The following is a 13,833-nucleotide window of genomic DNA, read 5'->3' as shown; positions in this document are numbered from 1 at the left end:
AATAAATAGTCTTTTTAAATATTTATTTATATTTTTTTTACTTTTTTGTAATTTTATTATTACTCAAATTTGTCTTTTCCATCTGAAATGTTCTTTTGAAACTGTTGCTGAAACAGTTTTCTTAACAGTTTTTCCATTGTTGTTTAATTTATTCTGTGTTTTTTTAGTTTTCCAGTTTAATCGTTTTTTTCGAATTTTTCACTCGTACACATTTCTAATGTAATAAATTGTAATTAATTTACGTTTTAATTATATCATTTTCTTTTTTCATTCGCTTGTTCAATTATGCAATACACTATAAATATGCATATATGTTTTGGTATTTGTTATTACGTCTGTATTTTGTTTGTTTTTTTCTCATTTGTTTTTTTTTTCTTTTTGTTTGTTTTCGCTATAGTTATGCTAGTTTTACATCATTACAATTAACTATATATACGCATACACATAAGCTATAAAGTTTTACATATTCATTTCATTTTCTATAATTTGGTTTTACTGCGACTAAATACGTTTTCGTTTTTGCTATTTGTTTTGCTGTCATTTATATTTTTCGTGTATTTTTTTATGTAATTTACAATTAGTATCCACATGCGCGCAATTTAATTGTTGTAATTTTCACACTGTTTCCTTATAATGAGCTGCTTCATGACGTTTCTCGCAATTCGTGATGCGCATCTCATTTTCATTTCTATATTAATTTTTAATTACATTTTCGGCATTTGTTAGTAAATAGGTACTTAAAATTAATAACTGAACATATTATTTCGTATATGTTTCTGCGCATATTCATTTCCGTCTAATTGAATTTTTAACTATTTTCCTGTTCACATATACCCCCAAATCCGCAAAAAAAAAATAATGCCGAAAAGGGTTATTAAGGTATGTAATTAAGCGAAATAAATGCTGTGGAACTTACTTACAAACTGAATGGAAGAAGGATATTTTAAATAGAGGCATTACAGGGTATATGTATGCTATTTTGAGCGCATTGGACTATGAGAGACTTCTTACTAGTTTATGCTCATTTTAATTGTTGAACTTCTTTCTGTCGTATTTATATTCTTTTTGTTTATTAATATCTAGGCAAATATTTAGTTTAGTTTTTTTTCGCGTAACAAAGTAGCTGCATACTTACAACTAACAATATCAATTTCTCTTATTTTGTTTTTGATTCGACACCAAAAATTCTGTCTTGTGTTTGCTATGGGAATTGGCTACAAAGGTTTTTATAGGCTTTATCAGAGTTTTGTTTTACGCAGAAACTAAACAAACTGTTGTCCGCAAAATATTTGTTGATTTTTATTGTTGGGAGACTTTTGTTGTGACTTGCAACATTTGCTGTGTTTTGTTATGTTTACTATATATTTTAGGCTAGTTGGAAAGTGTGTTGATTTGTTGTTTTATGTTGTTGTTGTACAGCTTATAACGAATATTTAATAGCTAGTATTATTTACACACATACTCGTCGTACACATACAATTTTAATTCAGTCTTTGGAAGAATAACATTTATATTGGTTTCATTTATACATAAATATTTCACTTCATATATATATATTCCTATTTTGAATTCATTTCATATATTATTTTAACCTCATTCTCTACCATGTTTGCATATAAATTGTTTTGTTTTGAGCTGCTGACCAATAGCTAAAGTAGAGTTCAATATTGGTCCTAGACAGTTAGTTATTTAACAGGAAATTATATACAGCTAGTTGTGAAATGCAGAAAATCAAAATTATGTTATGTTGAAAAAGAAGTCAAAAATTCTTGACTTTGTGAGTGGCTCAACAAGTTTATAAAAAGTTAATTCTAAATAAGAAAGAATTAGAAGAACTCAGTTGAATTTTCTTATTTCACATAACGAGGGTCTTAAACAACAAGAAAACTTAACTACACATTTATATATGTACAATAAAATTGATGTTAAAAATCAACAAGCAACAATTCGTACATTCACAGCAGACAGCAAAGAAAAGCGAACAATGAACATTTATTTTAACACAGTTGACTGACTAATTGCATACACACACACATACATTCAACATACATAGTCACTCTCACACTTATCACTCACACACGCATACACACTCAGTTGAAACAGTTTGCGGACTGTGCGCTTCAAGATCTTAGCTTATAGATCACATTTAAAACGCACCGTCAATTAATGTCACACACGAAGCTCATCCATCAGTGGATGTTGCTGTTGTGATTGCTGTTGCTGCTGTTGTTGTTGCTGCTGCTGCTGCTGTTGTTGCTGCTGGCCATGCTGCTGCGTTGTGGTTGCCACAATAACTGGCACTGTGGGCGGGGTTGGCACTGGTATCAGGCCGCCAGCAGTGGTCAGGACAGTGGTCATGCTTTGATTATGATGATTCTGCAAATGTTGCTGATGCTGCTGATGTGTGACGACGTGCTGCTGCTGCTGGGCGGGCGAATGCTGTTGCGCTTGTGCTGCCTGTGTTTGCTTCATGCAGCTCTTTTTGGTCAGCGTGCCACACTGATTCCCGAGTACCTGCAGCGAATGTGGCGGTGGCAGCATCCCACCACCACCTCCTCCCGCCCCCTGGCTGCCGTCCTGCATTGAGGATTTCATATGCTTCGGTGGCGGCGGTGCCCGATGCGGAATATCCGCAAACTCCGGCGGCGGCAGCTGATGATGCTGCATGGCATGATGATGCGACAGTATGGTTGCCGGATCGCTTTTCGCATGTATGGTCAACGTTTCCAGATCTCCGCATATATTGTTCGGCATTTGGCCGTTCTCCTGTCGCTTCAGCTTCGTCTGTGTTCGTGGCTCGCTGAGACGGGTCTTGTCCCGCTGATAGTAGACGCCAGCAAAGATCAGGACATTGAGTATCAGCAGTGAGCAGCCAATGGCAATGGTCACACTCAATGCCGTTGAGTAGGCGGCAAATCCATCGTTATCCTGCGAAGCACTCGCAGCACCTCCATGCTCTGCATCCAGCATATCGTCTGGGTAGATCTTGCCAGCGCCGTATCGAGTTCCATTCCGCTGCAGCGATGAGGATGGTGAGCTGAGGTTCAGCAATGAAAACACTTGATTCTGAAATACTGTAAAGTTGCCAATCGCCGCCGCATTAGCGCCCCTCGAGGTGTAGGATGGATTCAATGGCTTCACCGAGGCATCGTTCGCAATGTTGTTGTCCAACTCGTCGTCGTCATGCAGCTGATGATGGGCAGCAGGCACATTATCTCCGCCTGGCTTGTGCAGATCCGGAATAAGGTTCAACCAGAAAGAGAGTCGATGTGCGCGATAATGATTCTTCAGCTTGGGTTTAGTATCTGTATAAGTGTAAATAAAAACAATTTGGAATGGTTGTCATTGGTGGAAAAAAAAACATCATTCAATTCTAATTAAATGTTTACCAAAATGTAAAACTAAAATTGGATTCAAATTATAAAATCACTGGTGAATATTAAATAACAATTATTAAAATCCAATTGTTATTATTTCCCCAATCGATAAGAAACTATCGCTACTTAAAATTATCGATACAATATCTTTGAAGGCATAAAGTCTGGTCACATTTGATTTATCTCTCCTCTTTGGCTTCTTTTTGACAGAAGTGTTGTGAAGTCCACTATGTGGACCTAATAATTTCAGAAATATAATCGAAGTGCCTATTTATTAACATTTCTATTGAATTATACAAAGTGAAAATTTTTTGAATGTGTTAGTGTTAAACTTTAGTAAGATTAAGAACTAAGAAAGCCCAGAGAATTATCGTATTTCATTCAACTAATATATTAATGACTATAGATGTAAAGTGAAGTCTACACGTCTTCATTTCAAATCTGGTATAAACATTTAACTTCTACCCAAAAAAATGATTTAATGCTTCATTAAAAGTTATGTTACGTTATTATAATAATCGACGTGCATACTAACCAAAATTTAAGTATTTCTTGTGTACGCTCTCATAGGCCGTCCATTCGATGGTCTTGTAGCGACTGCGCTCCTGTCGGCTGCCGTGTTCCGTTTCCATTTGTTCATTTGGATTGCTATATATTTGCGTAAATTGAGGAAAGCAATTGTGGGAAATGAGTTGGGATGATGTTTGGCTGGCTACGTTGGCTGTTGGTTTGTTTCGATCGACCACAGACCCAATCAACACTTACCCGGTGCGCACAAAGTTGGACCAGTAAAACATTACAACTTCCGATAGACTGATTTCGGTTTTCGTATAGTTGCGAGTAAAATGATTTAAACCGCCGACGAGTGGTGCGCCAAAGATATACGGCAAGTCTTCGCCATGGATGCATCCCTGACGCTGTTTTAAAGAATGAAATTGAAAATTGTATTTGAAATGCAATTGCAAAGCTGGTGCTTGGACTTTTGTTTCAACTTACCTGTGGATAGTCACCGAATCGGGTCTGATAGTCAAAGACATATAGATACGAGTTGCGATGATCCGCGGAATGTAAATCAACGGTTTGAGCAGCAGGTGCAACAACCTGGGCATCGCTTAAAGCCTCTAAAGTTTCATCTCTGCAAGTGGAGAACAGATACAGATATAGAAATGCGAAAGCGGATGAAAGAGAGTGTAAAAATCAAATAACAATTTTTGTACTGCAATTTTCCGGCTATTTGCAGCATCGAGTTGCGCTCAAGTGTGCCACTAACAAGCCACTTTGAGTGCCACTCTGGCTGCACTCACAACTGTTTACCTGTCCTCCCCGCCAGTAAAGCAGTTGCCTTCGAGTGCGCTCAACGTTTGCTAAGCCTATTTTGGCAAAAATATTATATTTTGTTGCGACTGATTTGAAACGTTTTACTTGTTTTTTATGCTCAATTTTGTCAGAGTTTTTTGCTATGTTTTCATATTTTTTATTTTCATGTTCTTTATGCATTTGAAATGCACCAGTGCGAAATTTGAATAAAAACCATTTGCCACATTTGCATACGTATCTCGCCCGTTGCAGAGCGTCGGCAATAAAAAGTCCAGTCTATCGTTGAATATTATTCTATACACGATGTATACAACATACATTCTCTAGTACATATGTATACACTTACAACATAAACATTATTCTTCGTCAGTGACAAGAACTTTTGTTTTTACTCTTTCAAAATGCAGTCAAAGTATCTCAAAATAATAGATAGTTTCTGTGCGCAAACATTTACTTAACATAAGTTTGTAAAGTTTGTCTTTGGAGTAATGCAAACTTAAAACATTATTATCGTTCATTCTTATCATAAACAATAAATACAAAAGTGAATTTAATAGTTTTAAAATCAAATTAAGCAAAACTCTACTTAAAGTTTCAATTCATTAAAGGCATTTAAATTAATTGGAATCCCTTATGTCTCACTCAAATTCCATTTGTATTTTACTTTGTAAAGCGTCATCATACAAATAATGAATTCAAATGTTTAACATATCATTTTCTAAATCTCAGCACGTTATATGAATACTAAACAGTCGAAATAGCTTTATGGAATATTTATTATATTTTAAATCTATTTGTCGTTGGGTTTTCATATTTTACAGCAGCAGCCTGACGATTTGTTATAGAGATCAAGCGTGAACCGTTTGCTGCTTCATTGCAGCCAACTGAACGCACGTTTGCACAAAAGCAACAACTTTTGCATAACTCAAATGCTGAATTGGACTCCGAAATGAGAATTATTAAGTATACGCGAGCGAGGGAGACGCAGCAGCGGAAATCTTTTTTTCATTTATTGAAAGACCAAAATGTATTCTGATTAAATTATGTATTCAATGATTCTTCTCGTACTTGTATTCAGCAATTTAACAAATAAATTGTGTGGCATAGTCAATACTAAGTCAATATGCATTTATTTGTGTAATGTTGTTTTTGTAGTTGCCTAGACGCAAACATAAATATTGATAAAAATCAAAGGCAAAAGCAAAAGCAAATCATTTATGACTGCACATATGCAATTTCATATCACTTATGTGCCAGGTTGTGCCAGACGAATCTCTATGCTATATATGCACAATTGTGGGGCGGGTATTTGACTCCATAAATTGAATTGAACATCGAACATCGAGCATTGAGCATTGAGTATTGAGCATTGAATATGGAACTGTGAGCGTTGTGCATTTCCCTAGGTAATTATTTATGAAGACTGACAGGCAGGTGGGCAGGCGAGCAGGCATAAAAATTTGCATTTCACTTGCCATAAGATTGAAATCAAGATTCATTTAAGCTGCTTTAATTGAAAACTCCTCTGGCAGCAGGTGAAGTATAAGCTTGTGTGTGTGTGGAATAAGGAGTGTTTGGGCACGGCTGAATGAAACAGCTCGCATTTAATTAAGAACGAAATATTTATTTGGCACAAACGCTACCCCCATGCTCCATAGGGCAAGAGAATGTAACAATCACAGGCCTGGGGGCCATCGGGTTACTTTGCCGCAGACAGTTCGCCGAGTACAACAAACGCAATTACTCACCGGATATTAATTGGATGCTGCACCGGTCTCTCCCAGTCGGTGTATTCATTGACAATCGTTGCGAATATCTCGTTCAAATGAAATGTGTACGTGTTTCGAACGTAGGCCTTTAAAATTCTCGAGCGTCGATCCGCCTCGATGCCATATTGCACGTCTCCCGAATTGAAGCTGAAAAAGGCTTCGGCACGTGTCACGCCAGCCATCAGGTCGTATCTGAAAATGAGCAAAGTGCGTAGGTTCATGAATATATCTGTGTTACGTTATAAGATGCGAATTTCCCACTGCCACTTTCAACGCAACTCAATGGGATTGCTGTGAAATTAAGCACACAATTTTCCAAAGACACTCATAAAGTCAATCGATTAAGTAATCGCGGCAAACGGCTTGGCGTAATTTCCATAAAAATGTATTGCATTTTTAGGAGTTGTGGCAAACTGATTACAAAATTTGTCAAAGAACTTAGAAGCAAGTGATTCATCAGTTACAAGTTTTAGCAAACATTTATCTCGGCGTAAGGAAACCACAGCAAAATGTCCAAAAAGTTAAACTAATTCATTTGCAGGAAACTTTAACAGCCCTTCAAGCTGGCCAAAAACTCTTGATAAACACGCAACTCGAGATACTCCTGCTTGCAGTTGCTCTCATAGTCAAAATTTTGTAGTTTGACCAAAAAGTATCTTTGAGTTACTTACGTTGCACTTCAACATCTGCCAGCCAGCCAGCAGTACTTAAAATTTACTTTTGCTTATTTGCCTTAGATAAAGTAGTTTTTGCTGTTGTTGTTGTTGTTTACAACATAGTATATATTTAGTACTCGTATTTTGCTTAGGACACAGGCATTTCATTTTATTCTGCAACATTTTATTTTATTCGTTGCTCTCTCTTTGTGCCATGTGTTTAATGGAATTCTTTTAGTGTGAGTATCAAGAAAACATTCTGATCTGTGTGTTTTTGTATTAAAATATCCATGTACTACACACATGAGTGTGTACCGTTTGCCTGAAAGCAAATTGCTTTTAAATGTGCACAAAGAAATATTTAAACTCCTTACGGAGTCTGTCTGACTAATAGCCTCTTGGGCACTGACAGTCTACAAAGCCCAACTTCACCTTACTAAGCAAGGGATACACTTGCAGTAAGAGGTCAGTCAGCTCGTACTCGTAATGTAAACTGCATTCACATAGATCCCTAGTGTTGCTTTACGTGTGTGTTCACAGACATTAACAAGTACCACATGCCTTTAAGTAGGTAAATGGGTAGCCTTTTGCTCGCTTCCGCATTTCCTCAATCATTTCCCCTTCCATCAATTCCTGGTTTTGTGCCCTACAAGCAACCAAATATTCTTCTCTTAGTTTTCGTATTTGGAAGTAATTATCCTTCGTAATTATTCGCAAATTGACAGATTTTCTATTTACTTTTAACATGGCAAAGTTTTCGTTTGATTTCTAATTGAACTTGTTCACATAACATTTTTCTATAGAAGCTAAAATGTGTTGCAAAGGTATTATATTGCTTAATCTGATTCAATTGCTTAATATATTCAATACATAAATCAGAAAAATTCATACAATACATAAATCTGAAAAAAAATTAAATTTTATTTTAGCTCTTTTTCATTCATATGAATTTCAGTTCAGTTACAATTCGTTATCGCTTGCATCAAAGTTGTGCGAAACACACATTATTTATGAAATCGCAGCTAATTAGCTGTTAATAATATAAATTAACAATGCAAAATGGTTCTGCACAAAGTGCATAAATCAAGCGGCAGTGCCAAAACAATAAGCACGCTCACCTATGTATATTTACCAACCCTCTCCCTCCCTCCCTCCAACCTTTCATGCATGGCCTTTTCTGCTGTAATTGTATTGCAAAACGTTGCCTCACATTCGCGTGGTTAATGTGCATAAATTAATTACAAGCCAGTGTGTGGTTTGGGCTTGTGTGTACGTGTGTATTGGGTATGGTCAACTTGGTACAGCTTGTGTAAACTCAAAGCTTATCGCTGCCTAAGCTGACGCCATTTTGAATGTTCGCCGCGGCGAGATAAAATCTTTTACCAGCCAACAAAGCACGCAAATGTCGGCAAAGTCGAAACTTTAAATTAATTACATTGCATACTTTTAGGGCCTCACTGCAGCTGTGTGTCTTTGCGATTGTGTGTGTGCGTGCGTGCGTATGTAGATGCGGGTGTATTTCGTGTGTGAGTGTGCTGAGGCAAAAAATAATTAAGCATCGCTGGGTAGGCCAGCCGAGTTGAGTCGAGTTAAGACGAAACGAAACGAGACGAGACGAGTCAAGCCAAAGCCGCAAAAAACTTACCTTGACAACTTGTTAATGGCAGTTTTTCTCATTAATACTGCATTAATTAAAAACGCCAACACACGCGCGTGTGCGAGTGTGAATGAATGAGTGAGTGTGAGTGCGATAGCGAGTGCGAGTGCGAGTGTGTGTTAATGGCGTCAACAAACATGGCAGTTCACAAGTGCAAGTCGTCATCAGGTAGAACAGCAGCAGTAACAGCAACAGCAGCGTCGACATGTAAGAAAAGAGTGAACAAAAACGCAATGCATTAATCCATTAGTTTATAACAAGTTTTTAAAATATATAGATTTCTTAAAAATCGGTAAAACCGAAACTTAAAACATGTTTTAGCTTTCGAATTATAAAATAACTGTAAGTACACAGTTACACACGCAACCCCCAAGATAGAAGTCTATTGTAACTTTGCGTAAGAACTGTAGAAAAAAAGACTAATTTCTGATTACTTTTGCTAACAATCTGGTATATTTTGAACTCTATGATATATTTTGAATTTATATCAATAGACCCAATAAAGCCTTCGGTATATTTTAGAATTGCTTAGTTGATTAATTCGGTATATTTTAAGAATAATTCCGCTTATTTCTTCTTTTCAAAATGGCGGGTATTTCTCTTACTTTTAGCTTTCTTACTTATTTCACTTAAATTTGTTGAATTAAAGGAATTAAATAAACGACTTCTTACCGATGTTTTCTAGCTGCCCAGGCGTACCCCAGCCACCAGCCGCAGCAATGCCCGCCTCTCCGCCAAGTCCGTTGCCTGCGGCAGTTGATGCCTGTGCCTGAGCCTGGGCGGCAGGGGAGCCGGGGGCAGGCGGCACATAGTCTCCGCCATCGATGACAACGCCGTCAATGCTGGGGCCAAAGGCAAAACCAAATTCTGGTGGTCGGATGGGCACACTGAGAAGTTGCTCAAGGGTCTTTTCCCGCAAGCATTTCATTAGATGGGCATGTGGCAGATCTGAGGCACAGTTGACATGATGGGCCACAATGGCTGCGTACTTTGCCGGATTGCTGACCAAGGACCAGGGCGCTAGGCCAGAACCTGACATAAGGATGGCACGATTGAAGAGAAGACCTGCAAATGACGGCGACCTTAGTGGATGAGGAAAATTCCTTTTGCGATTGTGTCATATGTATGTAACACTCACCCTCTGGAACGGCCATGGAAGATATGAGAAAGTGCACACAGGCTGCCCCAGTGCCGTGTCCTGCCAGTGTAATGCTGTTTGCATCGCCGCCAAAGGCGGCAATATTCTCCTTTAGCCAGTGCAGGGCTGCAATGATGTCCATCAGGCCGTAATTGGCAGGCAGCTTTGAATAGCGATCCGTGTTGGCATTCAGAAAGCCTGCAAAAATAGTTGTGGCCGGGCAAATTGGCTCATAATTCATCTGCATTTTCTTGCGCATCGATTAGCCGTGTGTGGTGAAAAATGAAAATTTAATCGTGTCTGCCGGCTCGACAGCCATTTAAAATGTCAAAAACATGAGTGTGCAACACTTGTGAAAATACGTACAGTCACGCATGCAAATCATGATGTCAGCACTTCCGTTTCCGCAGCAGCAAATAGAAAATATCATGCCAGACAGCCAGTAGCAAATGAGGTCACACTAATTTCGTGTGCATTTTAATTTCTACTGTGGCAAATATCTGGTTATTTTGTGTCTAATTTGCCTTGCAAATATACTATATATTAATAATTCTCATTTATTTTTTTTTGGTAATAATTTACAGTTAATTTTTTTTTTTATTAATTTATTATGATTTACCTATCTACATATATTTAAAACTGTTTGAATTTATGTGTATACCGTTAATACGTTATCTTTAGTTTATTCACTTTTGCTATTAAAATGTTAATGAGTTAATGACTCTTTTAGCTTCTCTAATTTTGTTAAGATATCTCCACTGTATCGGATTTTCCGTTGGCCTCGAACTAAATTTGTTAGATTATAGAAAGGGCAATGAGGCTGGGCAATCCACTGCAGTTGCTGCTGCTGTCAACGGATGTGCTGCTGCAGTGGCTTAAAAGTGAATCGAACAGTGGACACGTTGGCAACATTTGGCTCGATTCACTGCACTTGGCTGCCTCGATGTGACCAGCATATCAATTACCATTAGCATTTAAAGTATGCGAGGCACTTACCCAATACTCCGAGGCGATAATTTATGGTTACCACTAATATTTGCCCATAGCTAGCCAGTACAGAGCCATCATAGGGATTGCCGCTGTTCCACTCATATGATTCGCCATGCACAAACACCAGTACCGGATACTTGGCCGGACCAGACGACGAGGATGAGGACGAGGACGACGACGAAGAGCTACCAGAATTGCCAGAGCTGCTGCCACTGCTCGATGAGTCCCGCGAACCGACTGCAAAATAATTAGACACAAAAAAAGAACGTATTAAAAGAGAAATAAAATCAGTTGATTGTCCATTAATGGGCAACTTTTCAATTGCAGATAACTGCAGGCCAAATAAATTGGAATTTCTCAATTGATTTTGCCAAAAAAAAAGAACAAAAGTTTAATAAAAAGGAATAAAATTATCCTGTGGAGCAGACAACTAACTGTTCGTAATGGTCGCTGCATTTTATGGTTATCGACTTATATGTATAACGAAGAGTATTACCCAGTAATTTGCATTTAAATGTATGATGTCAAGGACTTCAATCCTGACTAAAGGCTCAGGCTAAGACGACCCGTTGGCCATTAATCAACATTGACATGAATGTCTGTGGGGGGAGGGCTGAAGAAAGTACGTAGGGAGTACCGAAAGGGTTGTTCCCATTGTCTCAGATAGATAGAGATAAGAGTCTAGGTAAACAATGTCTTGAGCGGATTTGGTTTCCACAAAGCAAAAGACAAATGAGCGTCTAAGCCCCAAATAGGCAAATTACAAGAAAACAACTCTTTTTTCGAGTGCCGAGCCCAAAAGAGGCTGAAGTAGCAAAGTCATCGATGGCTACTCATCCCTTTCTCATTGTCCTGACACGTGTCTGAGCTAAGCATATTTGCACATTCCCATTGAAAAGGAAAACCTTTCAGAATGTGCAGAAAGAGTGGAGAGAAGATACACGAGATTAGTTGGAGCCATGTAGGGATAAAGACTTTTGTGGATTCTCGTAGAATGTATCATCATTACCAACGAGAAAGTTTTCTAGGCCAAATGCGGCTGTCGTCTCTTTTAAAGTTCATCCTCAGATTTAATTCAACTAAAAATACAAAATTGCACTCAAAATGCATTCATCACAGATACTAAAATGTATCTGGTGCAGAGTGCTGCAGCATCTTTGCAGATACATATCCCAGCATCTATATCTGTATCTGTGTCTATGTCTGTGGCTGAGTGCATGTATCTGCAGCAGGCAGACTTGCCACATGGGAGCTCGAACAAAAGCGCCAACAACAAAAATAACAAAAGGAATATGAGCATGTGCCCATATATAAAACGTTTTTTTCTCCACTCTCCTTTCTTTGCTTCCTCTTTTTTTTCGAGAAAAATATATATAGTATATATATAGTATGTACTGGAACAAAAGAACTTGCTTATCAAAGCGGAAAAAAGAGTTGTGGTGGGAGAGAGAGAATGCAAGGTGGCGGGGGCAAGAGTTAGAAGTGGCAAAACGAGCACCAAACCCACACACAGTAGAAGGCTGGCAAGGAAAACGAGTTACTGTGTCACTGACTTTTATAAATAGCGCCAACAATGACACGAGTCGCAGACAATGAATGCCACAATCCAGCCCAGCCTGCTACATCAACTTGCTTAACATACTTTCACCTATCACTCTTCATCTCTCTCTTGTCTCCGAGCAGCATCGTCATCTGCAGAGCGTAACCAATGTCAATATCTATTTTAGGTCGCAGCTCTGAGCAGATTCACACCTCGCACGCTAATTCAATGAGTTTCATTCAGCTAGGTGTTGCGAGATGCCAACTTAACGGCTTGGTTTAAGCCATTCTCGCACACGTAGTCGCAAAGTCACGCCAACGCTGTGTTAGTTAAAGTCACAAAATTCCTGTGCTATAACAAAAGTTAACACATTAAACCAAAAATATATTTCGTACAAAGTTCTTGTGTGAAATTATGAATACTTAACAATAACTCTGAGGTTTATGATTTCCTTAAGCCATGGTGCGATTAAATTCTTAATTTAAAGTTGCTAGAAAAACAATATAGAACTGGTTATTAAATTGTGATTTTTGAAATTAACTTTCAAAATGTCACTTTAAAATCTAACTTTTCGAAATTAATTTATTATTTACGTCAGGCTTATATTAATTTTCGACAGGCGACATCAATTCGAAGCTAATCATCCGAAGTATGAATGCCTTGAAGCCTTTCATTTGCATGTAAATAAATTATTTGTTTCCCTTTACAAATGAGGCGAGAAATTACGGTAATTTGATGGCAAAAGGCTTAGCAACCGCGCAACATGCAAACACCATTTAAAACTTGTCTTGTTTTGCGACTAGCTCCTCTCCCCCTCTGTCTCTGTCTCTGTTCATCACCCACAGAAAAGACTGAAGAAAAGAAACTCCGGCTGAAAGCCTGGTAAAAAGTTTTTGATGCCATTTCAACATGCCGGGGCTGACAAGTATGGCGACGTCTGTGTACTGTTTGCATGTCGCTGCACCCGGGGGTGCTACTTACCAGAAAACTTTATGGCAGTTCCGAGAAGTCAACACACACGCACACACAGCACCAAAAACTGTGCAGAAAGTTGCAACACCCACGTGCTGCCCTGCCCCTGTTGCCAATGCGCATAAAGAAGCGACAACTGTCTTCTATGTTGCCTAAAAACTTGTAAAATAGTTTCTTGCCCCCGCCAAGTTTGCCGCATAATTTCGGCAAATGTAAATATTTTGTACAAATAAACACAAACAAATTTATGGAGGATGGTCGCAGGCATACGAGTGGGAAGGCAACAACAGCCAACTAGCAAAAACTAATGCGACTTTCGGGGCCTGTTAATAACTTGAACATGTTTTAATTCACATGCACGCGTGTTGCTTCTTCCTACATTCACCATCCCCCTTATATCTCATGTACACGGGCAGG

At 38.4% G+C, this 13,833-nt stretch overlaps 1 protein-coding gene across 3 annotated transcripts in view; it reads right to left on the bottom strand.

Annotated features, from left to right (window-relative positions):
• Positions 1-283: 283 nt before the first annotated feature.
• Positions 284-13,833, bottom strand: part of LOC133838867 (neuroligin-4, Y-linked) — a 77,357-nt gene continuing 63,807 nt past the window's right edge. For all 3 annotated transcript variants that reach the window (XM_062270100.1, XM_062270099.1, XM_062270098.1), the window contains 9 exons: positions 10,911-11,141; positions 9,915-10,112; positions 9,449-9,841; positions 8,765-8,801; positions 6,443-6,655; positions 4,374-4,512; positions 4,143-4,294; positions 3,913-4,025; positions 284-3,305 (listed from right to left, as the gene is read on the bottom strand). In XM_062270100.1, the coding sequence (XP_062126084.1) occupies positions 2,170-3,305; positions 3,913-4,025; positions 4,143-4,294; positions 4,374-4,512; positions 6,443-6,655; positions 8,765-8,801; positions 9,449-9,841; positions 9,915-10,112; positions 10,911-11,141 (2,612 nt within the window). In that variant the 3' untranslated portion in view covers positions 284-2,169. The remainder of the gene's footprint in view (positions 3,306-3,912; positions 4,026-4,142; positions 4,295-4,373; positions 4,513-6,442; positions 6,656-8,764; positions 8,802-9,448; positions 9,842-9,914; positions 10,113-10,910; positions 11,142-13,833) is intronic.

This window comes from Drosophila sulfurigaster, chromosome 2R (genome assembly GCF_023558435.1).
Source record: "Drosophila sulfurigaster albostrigata strain 15112-1811.04 chromosome 2R, ASM2355843v2, whole genome shotgun sequence".
In the NCBI taxonomy this organism is placed as follows: domain Eukaryota; kingdom Metazoa; phylum Arthropoda; class Insecta; order Diptera; family Drosophilidae; genus Drosophila; species Drosophila sulfurigaster.
This window is presented reverse-complemented; position numbering and strand designations above follow the sequence as displayed.